At 45.4% G+C, this 19585-nt stretch overlaps 1 protein-coding gene across 1 annotated transcript in view; it reads right to left on the bottom strand.

Annotated features, from left to right (window-relative positions):
• CSMD2 (CUB and Sushi multiple domains 2) overlaps positions 1–19585 on the bottom strand; it is a 490403-nt gene that overhangs the window by 21651 nt on the left and 449167 nt on the right. The window contains exons 54-56 of the mRNA XM_054999125.1: positions 13348–13521; positions 9058–9243; positions 2324–2500 (exon numbers count right to left, since the gene is read on the bottom strand). Coding sequence (XP_054855100.1) covers positions 2324–2500; positions 9058–9243; positions 13348–13521 — 537 coding nt within the window. The remainder of the gene's footprint in view (positions 1–2323; positions 2501–9057; positions 9244–13347; positions 13522–19585) is intronic.

Raw genomic sequence — 19585 nt, 5'->3', positions numbered from 1 at the left:
TTTCGAGGAATATCCGATCAGACCCATCCCTCTTTAGCTTTCACAAGGTTTCTCCATCACATACTTTCCAACTGCATTGAGTCTTAGGCGGGATTTAAATCCTTCAAAATAAATAAGTGCAGCAAGACTGAGTTTTGCTTATTTGCCTTCACCTACTCTGAATTTGGTAACAGTTTACACTTTTAGATGAATGGTGTAGCTACGAGCACATGCATGGCCCCACAGTTTAATGGCTGGCTTAGAGTAATGCTTCCTCAACTCCTGCCCTAACACCTGATCTTGTACTTAAGATTTAGTGATGATATTTTCATCATCTGGATCCACGGGAAAGAAGCTCCACAATTTTTCAAAAATCCCCCCCCCCATGTCAACCTTAGCATGGACTACAACACAAAGCAGGTACGTTTCCTGGACACAACCATGAAACACGGCAATGGACACATAAGCACCATTTTATATCAAAAATCAATTGACCGCCAGATGTACTGGTATGCTTCCAGCTATCAAATGGAACATACTAAAAAATCCATTGTCTATAGTCAAGCGGTACATTACCATTGCATTTATCCCGATCTCACCTTGAGGATTTACATAAAGAATTTTTGGAATTACAATATCCTACCAGTATAGTAGAAAAACAGATCAAAAAAGGCAGAATAGTACCCTGACACAGCTTACTGTAAGACAAACCCCAGGAAAGCCCACGTCACAAGTCAAGTCAGTGCAGTGCAGTGGCTAGAGTGATGGACTAGGATTTGGGAGGCCCAGGTTCGATTCCCCACTCTGCCATGGAAACCCACTGGGTGACGTTGGGCCAGTCACAAAATCTTATCAGCCTAACCTACCTCACAGGTGGTGGTTGTGGGTTTTCCGGGCTGTATTGCCGTGGTCTTGGCATTGTAGTTCCTGACGTTTCGCCAGCAGCTGTGGCTGGCATCTTCAGAGGTGTAGCACCAAAAGACAGAGATCTCTCAGTGTCACAGTGTCACGTCAGGAACTACAATGCCAAGACCACGGCAGTACAGCCCGGAAAACCCACAACCACCATTGTTCTCTGGCCGTGAAAGCCTTCGACAATACATCTACCTCACAGGGTTTGTTGTGAGGGAAAAAATGGAGGGGGTTGGTGGAAACAGTTTAAGCTGCTTTAGGACCCTATTAGGGAGAAAGGCAAGGCATAAATGAAGTTAAAAAATAAATAATTTTAAAAATTCCAGCGTATCTTTAATCACCTACAGGTTCTCCTGAACAAAGATATCTCTGTTTCACAAGTGTGTGTGTGTGTGGGGGGGGGCAGGCTTTTCATTGCTTACAGACAGCTCCTCACCCAACTTAAAATAGCTTTCTTACCAACAAATAATAGACAATCAGAGAGCAGAGACACTAATTCAAGAACCTAAACCCGAAACAGTTCTAGATGTCAACTTTGCCCCTATGTGCATTCAGGTAATATCATTACAAGATTTAGTGGCATCAGCTACACCATCTTGGGCTCTTCTACTTCTACATAATTTAATTTAATATATGTCATAATGTGCCAACAGTGCCCTTCAAGTATCTACAATGGACAAATGTGTTGGTCCGTATGTGAGAGAATCAATGAACACAAATGTGATATAAGAAAAGGGCATTCTCAGAAATGTTGGCAAATGTTTAATCTCCCTCGACTTCCTATTGATGATCTGAACGTCATTGTGCTACAAAAAATAACTTCAAAAGGAATATACAATATGAAAGTGCGGAATTAGAACTCATCAAGAAACTAAACACCTTCCATCATCTTGGTTTAAATCATGACTGGAAATTCCTCATTCATAATTTCTAATAACCTATGAGGACCTTCCTTTTAATGACTTCAATAGACTATTCTTAACTTGTTCCATCATATCATAACCCATCACTGATGTTGTTTAATTTTCTCAAGTACCAGCCCCTTTCTTAATTATTTTCTTATTTACTCTACTTTACTTTTGTTTATCTTCAGTGCATGGGAGATAGGCCATCTCCCATCAACTACCCAAGTGGTTTAAGTCCTCACATAGAGAATCTCACCTGATTTATTATGTTAGGCCTCTCTCTAGTTCAATTCCTCCCTTTCTGTAATTTCTGTAAAATTGAGATGAAAGAGTTCATTTCTCCCATTGTATCTGAAGAAGTGACCTTTTTCTCATGAGAGCTCATACCAGAATAAGTGTTGTTAGTTTTTAAGGTGCCACTGGACTTTAGGTGCCACTGGACTTATGTTTTGTTTTGCTACAATAAACTAATATGGCTATCCCACTGGAATTACCTGAATGCTCTCACTCGTCCTTGGGTTACTCACCTGTGCACTCTGGAGCACTCCCCGTCCAAGTTCCATTGACAGTACAATGCCGACTGAGCACGCCTGTAGAGTAATATCCCTCCCGGCATTTGTATACAATGGACTTGGAGAACTCCAGGCCATCATTAGATACCACTTTTGCGTTGCTGGGCGTCCCTGGGTTTCCGCAAGATATAACTGCAATAAATACATTAACACATATAATAAAGGATGAATAACAGGTGCAAAAGTAATAACGTTTACCCACAAATGTTACCTCCAAAGGGAAACCCAACTGAATAAGTATTTGGGTTAACATACTGAGCTGCTTGTACCATGTTAGATCATTGGACAATCTGATTCAGTACTATTTAGAGTGGCAATGGACAGAGGTCTTTTCTGGCCCTGCTATAGGAGGCAGCAGGGACCAAACCCAGGGCTTCCTCCATGCAACACAAATGCTCCTCCATTACCGATGCTCCACGTAGCTCAGTACTCTTTGCTCTAAAGAGAAAGTTGTTCCCCAATCTGAGATCCTTTTTTTACACTGGGAATTGAACCTGAAACATACTAAGTGTGTGAAACTGCACCAACAAAAAAGATTAAAGTGATATAGAAAGTGCTGTGTAGGAGATGTTATTTTGAAAGGAAAGCTGTCCTACATAGCTCTTGTTCTAGTACTAAATTATCTTTAAAATAACCCCCTTGTTCAGGGGCCGTTTTCACACTACTTACCCGCTCGCACAAAACTCCCGGAACGGCGTGCCTTCTTGGAGCAATTTCCCGCAATGACTCTGGTTATTTCGGGAAATCGCGCCAGGAAGGTGCGTCGTCCCGGGAGTTTTGCGCGAGCGGTAAGCAGTGTGAAAATGGCCAGGGTCTCCCTAGTATAAGGATACCAAGCTCCTTCAATTGTCCCTTGCACAATCTTTTAGGCTCCATATCATCTGTACAGCTCCCCAGTGAATTTTTTTGTCATGTTGTCAACATCCTCCTCAACAAGAGCAAGGAGATGCCACAGATGCAACCTAACAGAAAAGAGTGACTTCAGAAATCCTGTTTCTCTCTGTGGAAAAACTACACAGTTGCCTCCTTCAGAATAGGGGGCTCTTAAAGACACCAGGGTGGTCATTTTAGGAGAAGCTCCACTCCTAAGAAGGGCCTGGAGGAACATTCATCTTTATCTCCACCGATAGTTACTCAAGATGTCCTTTGCCCAATTTAAGGAATAGGTTTGTTATCCCTGAAATGTTCTAGTTTCTGAACAAAGGTGTGAGTTTTAGGCAAAGACCCGTAACTCTGTGGTGGACCACCTATTTTGCCTGCAGAATGTCCTTGCCTCAGAGACTGCAAAGCCCGTACTGGTGGTCAGAATCTTCAGCGCTCACCTACTTTGACTCCATCTAAGACAGCTTTGGACAGGAGGGGTGTATACTGGTTTGGTTGCATACACCCCCTCCCTTTTATTCTTCCTCAGTGTTCAATAAAAGGTCCAAAATCATGGCCTTTACAAGCTGCGACAACATATTTGCTGAAACCCAGCTTTGGGACACAATGCAGCTGAAAGCCTCTGGCGTCCTCTGAAGTCCTTGCTTTGGAGCTGGAAATTACACACGCAATTTAAATTAAACAGCATCTTACATTTCACTTGAAACACAAAGTGGGGGGGAACAATGACAACCATCTTAACAAACCCGTCAGTGTAAATGTACCTTGGCCGCTCATATCAGAATGCAGGACAGAACAATGTTTGCCAATTAAAATAAAAATGCAGTGGCATTAATTTAAAATGAGATAACGGCCGCCTGTGCTTGGCGTCGCCCCGTCTTTTGTCGCATTCAAGTGGCTCAATTTTAAATAAAAGTCTCATTTGGAAAACCAATTGGGGGTATGAAACGTAACTGGAGACAGCAATAAAAACAGCAACAGTAGCTATGGTGAACAACTCTTGAAAAATCTCTCGGTATCTGTTGTCTTCCACCCCTTCCCCCACACTCCCGCTCAGTCCTTGGCTTGGGAAGAGGGATAAGAAAAGCTCTGGGCCTTTTGTTCCTTTTATTTTATTTTTAAAATGCACATTTCCATTTTAAAACGCACTGGAAATTAAAGCTAAACGAAGCCTGACATCTCAGCGTGGAAAGCGGGCCTTGGATACGAGGTGGCCAGAGCTGCGTAAAACAGAGACGCGAACACAGCAAAGTTCTCATGCATGCTGATTAATTAACTTGCTTCATTTCAAACCATTTGTGGCCTTTGAAATATTGATTGGGATTTTTTTTTAAAAAATCCCCCCCCCTCTGAATGTCTATGATTATGGGAAACAACAATTGAGATGTCCCAAAGTGTAGAAGCTCCTTGGCCATGTGAGGTGGGCAGACGCACATTCCAGCTGCAACCCACTGCATGGCAACTCTAATGTGGGTCTAGATGAGTCCCCACAAGGACCCCACAGTCCTGCCAACAGCCCAGTAACCGAAAGCGATGGCAACGCTATATTTTGGGCCAAGTCAGCCCTGCTGCAATGACGTTGCTTCTGGTTGCATTGGAAGTGATGTAATTGTGCCTGCTGTGGGAGTGCATGCACAAACGAACCTCCAGTAAGTGCCCATGACCCCTGCCCCCCGCCAGTTGCCCGGGGAACCTGGCAACCCTATGTCTCTTACATGTTACAAAGCTCTCGTTCAAGAACTTTGAAACAGACATTGTGTGTCTCTCCCTCTTGCCTAAGCCCCTTTACCCTCACAACCGTGGTGCGCAGGCAGAATTGAGGGTGCTTTCCCCTCTACACTTTTTGCTCCTTTTTAAAACATCACATGGAGCCATTGTTACTTTTTTGCGAAATCTTGGGAATATATGGGAATATATGCCTATGGGAATATATGTTTGCAATGGAGCCAGTAGTAGCAACGTGGGGCATTTTAAGGAGCTGACAACAGCCAAGAGCAGGGATGAGTAGACCGTTCTATTACCATCCGCCCCACGTTCAACAATCCAATTTAACTGGGAAGATTTCTAAAATTCCTTTTCGAATTGTCACGATCAACACCAAGAACTGTGGAGGATTCCTTTCTGCACTATGATTTCATTGATAAGCACACTGGGAAAAGGCCTGCCTTTGGTTGCACTAGTTTTTAGTAGTTTCATTTATTTATTGCTATGCTTAACCTCGAGGGCATCATTTGCATTTTATGCCGCAATGTCGGAATATTGCGGCTGGCCTTGTCTTTGAGGTGCCTGCCCACTTCTCTGCAATTAACAACTCCATCCCAATTCAGAGCCAAAAACAGTATCTCGGCTTTGCTTCCCAGCTGCAGCCCATAAAGAGGTTTTAAGAGGGCCACCACTAAGCCCCTGTGCTGCTTCCAGCAGTATAGACCCAGGCCGTTGAAGGGATGATCCGCTTGATTTTTTTCCAACAATATCATTCTGCAATTCAGGCCTCAAGTTTGAATGCCAGTCCTCTGAATAACTTTCCTTCTCGTCTTGTCCTGAATACAAATCAAAGGCGCTCACAAACTACATATCACTGTGAATTACTTTCTTTCCCCTGATCGGTGAGTGCCTAACATTAAAGGATCTGCATTAGGGGCATAATATTCCTATTATTCATAAAGCTGTGATTAAAAGCCCTGCCTTGGATTCTGTATTCCTGATCGCTTTTGAACTTGACAAGTTATTTATCCTGGGATTAATACACATATAACCCCTCCCTATCACCAGCAGAGAAAGAGAGAGTAAGAAAATGAAGATTTTTAAAAATAAAATAAAATCCTTCAGACTCCAGTATATTAATAAATGGGACACAGCATCTTCTCAATCATTGGCTGCATCAATTCAGAATAAATTTCCAACTCATTTGCAAAGCCCTCGGGTTTCCGAGCAGCCAGAGAAGGAGAGAGACCACATCACCTGGGTCTTCCTGCGTGCCATTTCCCTGTCTGTCTCTGGCTTTTGTGCTCCCGCTGATAAGATATCCGCTGATAGATATTTAAATACTTTTATAACAGAAATATTCCAAAAAAGTTTGCCTGAGGTTTATCATGCTGTGTTACCTGGGATTCTTCTGCTTCTTCACATAACTACCACCAAAGACAAGGAATTAATTATCACACCGTGATGTTTATGAAACTTCTAATATAGATTCACGGAAGATAAGTCTATCAGTGGTTACTCGGCATGGCGACTAAAAGGAACCTCTAATTTAAGAGACAGCAAAGCTCTGAATCCCAGTGCTAGGAGGCAAAAATAGGGGAAGGTTTTGGACTCTATGCACTGTTGTTGGCCACTGAGTGAGACAGGACGCTGGAATGGATGGACCACTGGTCTGATCAAGCAAGGCTCTTCTTATGTTCTTATGCGATGAAATTTAATGTCAACTAGTCTGGCTTGACAATGCTTTAGGAAACTCAAACACTTCTTTCTGTTGCATTACCTCCTATCATTTATTTAGAAAAATATTATGCCGCCTTTCCAGGAACCTGCCTGAGGCACCTTACCAAAATAAAAATAATAAAAACAAAATATTAAAAGATATTGATTAAACTCCAGCATTAAAATTCCAGCCCAGTATAAAAACATAGACATAAAAACAGATGGCTTAAATTAACACTTTCCAGCCTAAAACAGAGTTAAAAAAACCAACCCCTTAACTAAAAGCCTGGGTGAACAGAAATGTTTTGGCCTGGTGCCTACAAGAAAGCAATGTGGGCACCAGGCAAATGTCAAAGGGATAGGCATTCCACAAGCAAGGCGCCACTACTGAAAAAGCCTGTCTTTGGTCGCCACCCACTTCACTTCTGAGAGTGGGGGTACAGAGAGCAGGCCGTGTTAGGGCTGGACAATACAGGATTAATTCAGACTATCTGAAATAGTCACAGGGTTCAACAGTTAGGAGTTTTAGGTATGTTGGTGGCATTTCTTGGAAACGTCTCCCAGTAGTGAGTGTGTAAAGTGACGTCAAGTCACAACTGACTTATGGCAAACCCCAGCAAGGGGCTTTCAAGGCAAGTGAGAAGCAGAGGGGGTTTGTCTTTTCCCTTCCTCTGCAGAGTTCCTTGGTGGTCTCCCTTCCAAGTACCGACCCTGCTTAGCTTCTGAGATCTGATGAGCTAAGGCTATACCATGCTGGTTCCCTCCCCTCCCAGTAGTATTAATCGCTTAATAAAGCATGCTTATTTAAACATGTCTGACATCCTCCCCTCCCCTGGGTCATGATCCTGATAACCAGGTTGTGACGGTGCAGTGGGCTTAGGACTTCAAGGGGGGTTGCTTAAGCTCTCAGAGGAAGACTGCGAACTCTCTCCAGTTGCTCGGCCCCACAAAATTTGCATTCGGACATGATGGCGGTAAGGCTTAGGGCAAAATTCCTGCTGTGGAAATCATAGATTACACTTAGACAGTGGTCGAGGCTCAAAATGCCCAGACTCCAAACTGTGGCAGAAGAGAACCAATAAGACTAGGGGGCCTGACCTTGAAGCCCCAAGTGGTGGTCTGAAAGCACAGTGCACATCACAGGAACTCTGTAAAGAAAGAAACGCCCCCATGATGGGGCATGTGCTGAGAAGCCTCTGAGTGTCCACAGTGTGGGTTTTTAGGGGTGGGGGAACCTGCAGTTGATGTCCGTGGGCATGCAACAGCAGTGGCAGAATACTAGCACATGATGGAGTAGGGATGCTTGCACAATTCTCCGTATCTGAGTTTTATTTTCTCCTAGGATTACTGTCGTTAATGGGGAGGGGAATTTCTTTTTCTGAAATTTCAATTTTTTAGATATAACCACTGATTCCTCTTGTTCTCCTTCTGTCTCTTTTAAAAAGAAATCAAAGTACCCTTTCCTTACTTCAGTCCCTGCACACCATGCTCCAAGAGGAAGTTTGGGAAGACACGCTACCTCCAAGCATCTGCAATGTGAAACTCTGCAATGTGAAACTCTGAATATTCAAAACTGACTCCAAATTCTTAAAAAGAAGGAAAGAAACAGGAGAAATAGGAGAAATAGTATGAGAATTTCTCTAAACAAGCCTCCTTGGATTTTGGAGTTCCAAATTACCCAGGGCTGGTTTCCAAAGTGGAATCTTTCGCACCAGTCTTAACCTCTGCTGGAAGCCCATCTGTGGACTACAGGAGTAATTTCTAAGCACGGAATGAGTGTGCTGGAGTTCACTTGCAATTTAATAGGCCCCCAGGCAAATGTTCTCTGATAGCTTCCTAAGGTTTCCCAAGCCTAACAGAAATCAAAGATTGTGAAGGTCGTCCAGTTGTAAGCACGAACAAGACCTTTGTTCATGATGATGGTGGAAACTGCCATCGAGTCGCAGCTGGATCATGGCAATCCCAACCATGATGTGTTCATGGCAAGAAAGCAGCAAAGGTGGCCACAGGGGTGGCCTCTGTGTAGTGACCATGGACTTTCCTGGTGGTCTATCCAAGTACTAACCAGGGCTAATCCTGCTTAACTTCCAGGATCTGACAAGATTGGGCTAGCCTGGGCCATCCAGGTCAGGCTTTTGCTCCTAGCTCTTGGGAAAAAATAATCCCAATTGATTGCAGTCTTTGCTGGCAGTGGCTGCAAAATTGGCTTTAAAAAAAGAGAGCTTTTATCAGGTAATCATCTGAAGTTTTGTAATCTGATGAGCGGTGGGGGAAGGAGGCTAAATCAATAGCAAAAAGCCACCTAGCTGGATTTTGCAATCATTTCTAATTATTACTTTGTCCCAAGTAAGGACAGAAGGAAGGACCTCTGGAGCCATACCCACCTTCACATTCTGGCTGCGTGCCACTCCAAGAGCCGTTGGCTTGGCAAATGCGTTGCAATGACCCTCGGAGCGTGTAACCAGGTTCGCAGCTGAACCAGACGGTACTCTCCACACTTAAGTCACTGCCACCATGTCGAATGCCATGGGAAGGGATCCCTGGGTCGCCACACAATCCCTGGACACTCCCTGATAGAGGAAAAGGAAAAATACCAGCAAACACACTCACAGAGGCTACCTTGCATTCTTCTTCACACTTCTCCATTTCTCCCCCCCCCCCTTGCATTCTTCTCCACACTTCGAGGGGCACAAGAGTAGCATGGACAGAGCACAGCAGTACCCTAGCATGAAAAAGTTTATGGTGGGCACCACCCAATGCAGTTGGCCCCACCCGCCATATGTTTTTCCCCTTGTCCCCTACCTATCGACCCATGACCTTACAACAGTGATCCAGGCAACGGTCACCTCCAGATTAGACTACTGCAACTCACTCTACGCAGGGCTTCCCTTGGGCTTGATCCAGAAACTGCAGCTGGTTCAGAATGCAGCTGCACGGGTGGTTGCCAGAGCACCAATCATGGCTCATATAACACCTATCTTCCGTCAGCTGCACTGGTTACCGGTTGAGTACCGGGTCCGGTTCAAGGTTTTGGTGTTGACCTATAAAGCACTATGCGACTGGGCCCAGCATACCTTTGGGACCGCCTCTCCCCATATGTTCCCTGGAGGTCACTTCGATCAGCCACTAAGAACTTGCTGATGGTCCCTGGCCCCAGGGAGGTCCGCCTGGCCTCTACCAGAGCCAGGGCCTTCTCAGTTCTGGCTCCGACCTGGTGGAACTCTCTGTCTGAGGAAACTAGGGCCCGGCAGGACTTGTTATCTTTCCGCCAGGCCTGCAAGACAGAGATGTTCCACCGGGCATTTGGTGGGGATTAGGCTGTCCTCTCGCCGGCCATACCACTGAAGACCTTCCACCACCCATGCAGGACAATGCTGTATTTTAATATTTTATACCCGCCAATTTTAATTGTTTTGATATGATGTTTTAATGTTTTTATAATGTTTTTACTGTTTTTAATCTGTTGTTAAACTGCCCTGAGCCTATCTGACGGGGAGGGTGGTCTAGAAATGTGATTAAATAAATAAATAAATAAATTAAATAAATAAATAAATAAATGTTTTTGCTGCTGGAAACAAGGCTGCACCCACCTAGCAGTAAGATCTGACGGAAAGTGATAGATCTTCCAAAGTCAAACTGGAACCAAGGGGTGTGTGTTACTCCAGTATTTCTATCTGTACACTTTGCATCCAAACCCTGCTGCCACTCATTTGTGGGCACCCAGTGCATAGCCGTCGCTAGCCCAATGCACTGTACCTCCTACATATCTCTCGAGCTTGGAGCCACAATAGAACAGAAATGGTTTCTGGCACACCATCACCTTCCCCTGCAATAAGATTAGGTACCAGTTGCAACATCTGTGTAGACAGGGCCCCTCACCAATCGTGAAAAAGTTAAGAAAACTTAAGGGGGCCCAGCAGGTGAAGGAGCAGGTGACACAGAATGAGCATGATCAAGCCAGGTGCAGCCAGGAAGGAGCGCATAAAAGGGAGAAGAAGATGATGGCCAGAGTGCTGTAGTGGTTAGAGTGTCCGAACAGGATCTGGGAGACTCAGGTTTGAACCCCCATTCCGCCATGGAAGTATAAATGGAGTAAATAATGACAGCCAGTTTGGTGTAGTGGTTAAGAGTGGCAGGACTCTAATCTGGAGAGCTAGGTTTAATTCCCCACTCCTCCACTTGAAGTCTGCTAGGTGATCCTGGGTCAGTCACAGCTCTCTCAGAGCTCTCTCAGCCCCACCACCTCACAGCGTGATTGTCGTGAGGATTGTAATAACACACTTTGTAAGCCGCTTTAAGTGGGCATTAAGTTGTCCTGAAGGGTGGTATATAAATCGAATGTTGTTATTAAATTGAATGTTATTAAATAAATACATTACACCCAGCAAAGGGAGGGAGGGGACAGGAGTGGAGGAATATCTGCAGCAGATGGAGGGAACTGCTGTGGAAGAACTACCTTTCGTGTGTAGTTTTGCCATTATTTTTCCCAACCTTGTTTTGAGAGAAGGAACTGTAATTTAGAGGGGAAGGCGGGAGCTATTTAACTCTTCCCCTTGCCTTGTTTTCCAGCCCCAACATTGTCTCCTCCCAGCTGCTTTCATTCTTACTGGGGGGAAATACTCACATTTCCCTCCCTCCAGCCCACTTGAAAACAGGAGCTTGACAATAGTGAGAAATTTCAGGAAAATGAAGAAAGAGTTAAACAGCCCCTCTCCCCCAGTGTGGTCTTCCTCTTTAAACACCCCACTCCCCAAATAACTGCATTCTTTTCAAAAACAGAAACCTTGGGAAAAATAATTACGTAACGTACAGTTTTGCAGTCAATCAGAGCTGGAAAAGGCCTCGTCAGAAGCTTGAGGGGGAAAGGGGCTGGCTCAAGGCATTTTGCTGCCCGACCAAAGTATACCCACCTTCTCCTGAGCCCGCAATGCCACAGGGCAGGCCCAAGTCAAGCCCTTGCAGCCAGATGTGGCACAGATGTGGGACTAGGTCAGCAGCTGCACAGGCCTGGGGGAGGATGGCAGTCCCTTCTCCAGTCTGTTCTGGGTAAGCAAGGGCTCCTGGGGTGTTTTGCCACCCTTCTTGTTCTGAAGAGGTCTCTGAGGTTGCTTGGTGGAGAACTGGCCCTGGAGTGCAGTCACCAGACAGAACTCCCAGGGGAAGGGACTCTTTGGGCCTTTTGTGTTTGACTTGGCTTGGTTGCAACTAGAGATGGAAGAAGGTTTTCAGGGGCCTGCTTTACACAAAGCATGTCCTGGACCATGGAGTGACAACCCCTCTCTTGAAGTTTTGCCAAGCATGTTTCCCATGTGAATATCTAACAAGCACTTATATCTTACACAAAAAGACTTACACATAAACATGGAGGAGGACACCTTCTTCAATGAGAATCACAGACTGAAAAAGTGAGCTGAAGACCACCCCTCACTCCCAACCCCCCGCCGAGAGGCCAAATCACCTACTGCTCCACAATCCAGACCACAGCAGGCAGGAGCAGAGAGACTGTTACTTGAGAAAGAGTTCAAACAATTTTTCACCCACAAGCTGAAGAGGCACAAGGCCAGAAACACTCATCAAGTGAAGCTGCTGATTGCTCCGTTCAGTCTCTAATCATGGTGCACTTCAATGCCCCTGAAATACAGGGCATGGGGAAAAGGGGGAGGGAAACACACCATCTTTCTAGCATGCATCACATGAATAAACATATCCCACTTGAACCAAATGGAGATCATTGCTCCCACAGGCCTAGGAAGGCTGCTCGAGAATGTTACACTTCTTGAAGTCTGCTGCGAGTGGTGAACATAAGAAGATAAGGAGTGTCCGGGTGGATTAAACCAAAGGTCTATCTACTTCTACATCTTCTTTTCAACAATGCCCTACATGCCTCTGAAGGTTTTTAAGTGGGGTATTAATATGATGGGCAGTGCTTGTGTTTTTTGACACTTCTTGGAGTCATTCTGCTTCTGAACACAAAGGAGAACGTTCTATTTGGATGGGCTTTCTGTGGGTGGGCTTCTAACTAAGCAAATGCCTTCAGAAAGCTGACAAGCAACACATGAATGCATCATCTCCCCTGTTTTTTAAGCCCCACACTAGTGTAGCAGCTACAGTGTCCAGAGACCCTGGTTCAAATCCCTGTGCTGCCATAGAAGCTTGCTGGGTGCTGGGTGACACGGTCTCAGCCTAACCTACCCTATAGGGCTGTTGTGAGCATAAAATGGAGGAAGGGAGAATGTTGTAAGACACTTTGGATCCCTATTGGAGGGGGGAAATGGAGTACCAATGAAGTAAATAAATAAATATGCTTTGAGTATGTTCACGTGGGGGACACCATATATGTGGGGGGGGGGGAAAGATACCGGTCTAAATACATACAATGGACACACATGAGCAAACCCACCACATATTTACTCATTATGCATCTTTCCTTCACATGACGCATAAACAATACTATGTTTTGTTTCAAATCCTACCTTAAGAGTAAAATGCCTGATAGTAGGCCTGGAACCTTATTAAATTAAAAAGGGCAATCCTAGAGAAAAGGGGGTGACAATTAATGGCCAGCAATGGTGACTGTTGGATCACAATCTTTTTTTTTTTTTTTGCTTTTTAAAAGCCAACCAAATCAAAAGTCAAATATTCAGCCGCCTCAGTTATGCTGCTAGTCTTCCCACCTGTGCAGTGAGGCAGAGAGCCGCTCCAGCGTCCGTCAAGCTGACACATGCGTGTGGAATTACCGATCAAGCTTCGCCCTTCCAAGCAACTGTAGCGTACCACAGAACCAACCGTATACACATCCCCTGAGATCTGGGCGTAGGGTGGGGATCCAGGGTGACCGCATGAAACCACTGAAAGAAGGGGGACACAGCATGCTATTGATATTGTTTAACCTTCCAGTACAAACTTTCAGAGAAAAAACAGAAAAGATGCTGCTGACAGAAGTGGTGGTTTGGGATCTCACCATTCTCCCCAGCCCAGCCCAGCCCAGCCCAGCGAATAATTTTGGGGTCAGCTCGTACAACTTTTCTGATGCTCTAAGGTCAATCTGAGCTGAATATGTCAGAGAATTTTGGCATTGCTACCTTTAGATGATGCCTCAAATTGTCCTGGGAGCTTTTCCCTCCCTGGTTTGAAATCAAGATGGGACAAACCTCAAGGCAGCTTTACATTAGGCCACTCACTGGACAACTTCCAAGTATCAAACTACATTGAATATGACAACAGTCCCTGACTTTACCCATGTTTTAAAAGCGACTATGTGATTTGGTCCTCTTAGATATGAGCAGAAATTCCATCTTTGGTATTTGTTGGTGGATCACATGATTTCAGACTGTAGGCACAGATGGGGGATGCTTGAAATGCTTCACACAAAATATTTCTTACAAATATGAAACTACCATGCCAGGGGGAAGGCTAATCAATAACTTTCTCCTTGACGTAGAGTTGCCAGGCCATGCCTGGAAACTGCAAGAAATCTGGGGGGTGGGCTTATTTGGAAGTGATGTTAGTTGTCTCTAGGAATTGCCAAAAACTCTATGGTAAACCCACAGAGTTTCTTGAGATTCCTAGGGAGGACTGACATTCCCTCCCAATTTTGTCTGGAAGTGATATCACACCATCACAGTGATTTTAATCATTTTTCCCACTCCTGCTGCCTGCGGACAGCAGCCACTGGGGCAGGAGATCTCTGCCTTCCAGAGGCATTTGGCAATCCTACTTTGACATGCTGAGCCTCCGCTCAGAAATATTCTAACATTTGGCACACCTGCCACTTGAAAAATGGCTGGATGATACATCTCAGGTGGATTTCTGACAGTCTAGATTTAGCTTGTAGGCTTGCTTTATATGGTCCAGTTTAAATGAGACACTTGTGACCATGAACAGCTTACTTGCACGAAGCTTCCTACGGTCAGAGTCTCCTTTAAATCAGGACCTTTGCTTCTATGTGAGCAGCATTTGTACACTTAAAATCCTTAGCCTGGGACGGTGCTGGCATGATCATGCTGCACAAAGAGCAGTACTCCACGTGGGGTATGCAACACCTCATGAGTGGGAACTTCTTGACCACCAAATATTAAGTTTAAATCAAGCTGACGTGCAATGACACGAGGTGAAAGAAACCTGAGGCAATAAGGGTGGACTATGCCACTTCATACTGCAAACCAGGGGCACCATTTTTGAAAGAACCCCCTGCAAATAAAAACATTCACATTATCAAGGAAAAAGGTTCTAACTTAGCCTGCTCCTTTCAATGTTAGTCTTCTTCTTGAAGAGAGCTGATAATGTATGACAGCAATTTTGAAAAATTCCTATCTCCTACCTGCTGTTTTGGGTGCTGCATGGTCTGAAATGTTTTTTTTAAAAAATGCACCTCACTGTTTTATTCTGGCCATTAGAGAGAAGAGAGACTGACTACGGAAAAAGAACTAAATGGCCATTAAATCTAATTTTACTGAAAAGGTTCCAAACACAAAAGGAAATCTGAGCCATTCCTTTCACACCATCCTCTTTGATGGCTTCTGAAAATGCTGACTCTGACAGAAGCATGGAATATACGAAACACATGCTATTGTAACAAAGACCAGACTGAACAACTGTGTTTGCATCTGTGGGCAATATATATATATTTAAAAAACGATCTTGGCACTAAACTGTGAGTGGCTTCGTGCCAAGATTTCCAAAGAGGTGCCCTGAAGCACTACGGCAAATAATTTAATAACCGATTCTCCAGGAATTTACACCTAAGCTAAAAACGTGCAGCAGCAACAGCACTTTTAAAGATTAACAATTTCCAGCATGCCAGATTCCACTTACAATTCCCTGATCATAGCAGGGTTTTTACTGGAAACTGCTGGAACTTAGCAATGACAAATCTTGGTACCCCTTCCGGCAAAGGTTAGATGGATGGCGTTCCTACTTCTTCAACAGATAGCTAGAGCCAGTGAACTAGAAACAGGCATTTGGCTTTACCTGTAAAATTCTTGCTAAGGGATACTGTGCATTCGCTGCAACTGGCCCTCTTTCTAGCCAAAGACCGAATTGTCTTTCAACAAGGTTTCCTCTGGGAAGAGAGACTGCTCCAATACCCTGACTGTACCTGTGCTCACAACCTGAGTTCGATCCTGGCAGAAGCCGGGTTCAGGTAGCCGGTTCAAGGTTGACTCAGCCTTCCATCCTTCCAAGGTCGGTAACATGAGTACCCAGTTTCCTGGGGGTAAAGTGTAGATGACTGGGGAAGGCAATGGCAAACCACCCCGTAACAAAAGTCTGCCAAGAAAATGTTGTGATCGACGTCCCCCATGGATCAGTACTGACTCAGTGCTTGCACAAGGGACTGACTACCTTTACCTTTTTTACTTGAGAAGCAGCAAAGGACCCAAAATATTCTCCAAAGTAAGTTAGCAAACATGTCAGTGAGAAAGAAGAGTGAGAGAACAGGACGGACGTCTCCAGATTTCCCAATCTCACCCCCTCCCTGAATCAGAGGGACTGATGTCTGGATGGCTGCCAGGAAAACAGGACATTTAAAGGGAAAGGACAATTCCTGTTCTTCCACCTGGTGGCTTGGAGGGCAGTCTCCTCACTGGGACAGACCACAGGCGTTCCATCCTGAATCAGACACAAACAATTGGCTTTCTCTGAAACTCAGATTCCCAGCATCTTTGCAAGGCTTGCTTCCAAAGGCAGCGCCTGCAGAGGAACGAGCGCTGTGCTGACATAGGAATGTATCTCTATGTGGCTGCTAAGCTGATTTCCTTAACAGCAAAACCTCAAAAGTTAGCTCCAGTCAGGCAACGTGCTGTCATACCCCGTGGGTGAGTCCTATGTGCAGATATTTATAGCTCAGTGGGACACATTCTTTTAGCTAACTAGAAGAACATGGCAGTAGGGATTTTCTTACGCTGATAGGAATCTGTAAAGGAAACAAACAGGTACTCTCTTTGCCTTAAAGTGCAGCATTTCTGAGCTAACTGTTGCCTGTGAACCATTAGAATAGATTAGGGCAGAAAGATGGAAGAAGAATCTCCTATGGAACCTAGGAGACAAAAAGGTCGAATTGTAGCAATGTCTTCTTATTGCTGGGCATTGAACACGTTCACCAAGACTGCATCCAATTCAGAAACAAACCACTAGGACAGGGGTCTACAACCCACCATACTGCCCACTGACACCTTTCCTGGCAGTCGCAAAGTACTTTTAGAAAGTGGGTATGTCCAAGTGGGGCTTTGGGCTGGCCAGTGGAGTTTTGATTAGCTGTGCAGATTACTAAACACATTGCTTTGGCAGCAGCTGCCACAACAACACAAAGATCTTCACTGCATGACTGAGGCAGCCATTTTGTGGCTGAATTCCAAAGGTGCCCACAGGCTCAAAAAAACTTGGGGACCCTTGCACAAGGAAGATGACCTTAAGTGTACATTCGTTCCATGGAACAGGGGAGACAGATTCAAGGGTGTCTGGATGGGACACCTCTGTATTACACAGATGTGTGATCCTGCCCCTGCCCCCAACTTGAGGACCAATTACAGAGCAGGCATGTGGTTCCCAAGACCTTGAGGTTGAGGTCCTTTTTGCAGATCTGTTTGCAAACATCTGATGATCAGAGTGTAAGGGAGATGATCTACTGGAATGTCCACTTTGCCTCATCATCAATCTCATTGTCTCAGCCAGTCTGGGAAGGAGACATCCAAACTTCCTGCAACGTGGTCTTTCTAGAAACTCCACATTCCTCTTTGCCCATGGCTATGTTTCACTGATTTCTTTGGGGAAAGCTGAGGAATACCTCCCCGCAGTCTGTTTATGTAAACTTTGGCTGAAATGACATTCTTGAAGTTTTGATGCCTGAGCTGTAAAATGATCTGGAACAAGGCCAGGTTGATCAATCCTGGTTCCAAGCATTTGGGATTTTGAGGCACTTTTGGAGAAGATAATTCACATAGAGAAGTATCTGTTTTTGATAATAAATTCTCCACTGAAACAGATGAGCTCCATGCTTATTAAGGAAGCCTGATCCACTTTTCTGCCAATGGTTTGAGTGTGGCTAATAGACTACTTGTTGTTGGCTCCAGCTAACTCAGGGTGGAGATGGTGGTGAAAGGCCTGTTTGGACTTTGACCTGAAAATGCCACACTGTGAAGATGGTCAGGTATATTTCCTGTCACTGCAATGAAAAGTGATTGACTTGTGGGCTATTGGGTCACTGGGAGTGAGAAAAAGCTCTACAAAATAATCTATTAATGCCTTTCTTTCTTCTGTCTTCTAGGAGTTTTGCAAGAACCATGTAACTACTAGAAACAAAGTCCGTTGTGCAAATAAATACAATGGGCTCTAGAAAGCTAGGCCTGGGGACGGCTAGTGTGTGGGGGGGGGGAAGTGCTGGCAGGCAGAGGGGTCCAGGAAGGGCTAGCAGGCAGGCAGGGGGTCTGGGAAGGGCTGGCAGGGGTCTGGGAAGGGCTTGCTTGCAGGCAGGGGGGTCTCAGAAGGGCTAACAGGCAGGAGGGATCTGGGAAGGGCTGAGAGGCAGGAGGGGTCTGGGGAGAGCTGGCAGGTAGGGAGGGCAAGGGGGTGTGGGGAGGGCTGAGAGGCAGGAGAGGTCTGGGGAGGGCTGAGAGGCAGGTGAAGTCTGGAGAGGGCTGAGGCAGAAGTAGTCTGGGGAGGGCTGGCAGGTAGGGGACATGGCGGGTCTGGGAAGGGCTGAGAGGCAGGAGGGGTCAGGGAATAGCTTTCAGGTAGGAGGAGTGGGGATCGGGGCCAAGGAGGGCAGAGCAGGCGGGCTTGCTCTTCCCTCTACATCCCCAGCTCCTCCAAGAGAGGCATCCCCCGGCTCCAGCTGGGCTCGAAGGGTGGTGGGCACCGCTCTTGGAGCCCTGCCAGAGCCACGGCATGCTGCTCTTGGCCAGCGGGCTTGCAGGGCAGCAGGTGCATTGCTCCGACCCCGTCGCCCTGGCTCCGAGATTGACAGCGGGTGTGTTCTCGCCCCGTCGCCCTGGCTTCTCTGAGAGCTGTGCGCCCTGGCTCCAGAAGAGGGATGGGCAGGCTCGCTGGGCTGTCTGCCACCAGTGGTGCTCCCTGGAGGCCATTTTTGACTGTCCACTTTTGATCCTGGTGTGCCCGTGCAGGCGCACCAGGATAAATGTGAGTTGTCGGAAACCTGCTAACACAATTGTGTTATAGGATGGTTGAGATAGCACTGAATTAAGTGTTCGGGGAAGGATTTAATTAAAGGAGAACCCTGGTCCGGGCCACCAGAAAGGCCAATCCCAGTTAACAATTTATCCGATGGCCACCAGCAAATAAAATTATGGATGCGGTATTCCTCTGTCAAATTCCATCCCGAACCTCGTATTATTCCTTCTGGAATGGTTTTTGCAGGTCATCCATGAAAACTTCTTGTCTCTTGAGATTTTTTCTCATGTTCCAAATCTATTGCCATCATTTGCCCTGTAGAAACTTCACAAAAGGCTTTTTATCCAATGTGGTTTTATTACAGAAGTACTTTTTGTCCTTGATCCTTACAATCGAAGTGGTAGTGCAAAATTCCTTCCACACAAGTCCATGTAGAGAAGTCAGAATTGGTATTCTTTAGCTGCGTCCTCTATTTCCTCTCTGAACAGTTTGAGAGCAGAAGTTTTTAGGCGTTTACACTGGTGAAGAACACCACTTTTAAAAAACCCTCCATGGTTTGCCACCCTTATTCATTGCTTTGCATAAACAAGGAGCAGAGTAAAAGGAGTGATGTCTATCTGTCTTAGATGCTAATTGCTACTTTGGTAAATTCATAGTAATAATTCAAAGTAGCTAATTGCTACTTTGGTAAATTCATAGTAATAATTTGTTCCCTAAAAAAGTAGCATTTCCCCCCTTCTATTAACACCTGGCCAACGTTTTCAAACCTGGATTCTAAACTTAAGA

This window comes from Eublepharis macularius, chromosome 15 (assembly GCF_028583425.1).
Source record: "Eublepharis macularius isolate TG4126 chromosome 15, MPM_Emac_v1.0, whole genome shotgun sequence".
NCBI lineage: Eukaryota > Metazoa > Chordata > Lepidosauria > Squamata > Eublepharidae > Eublepharis > Eublepharis macularius.
Note: the sequence above shows the minus strand (reverse complement) of the source record. Positions and strands in the feature narration are given on the sequence as shown.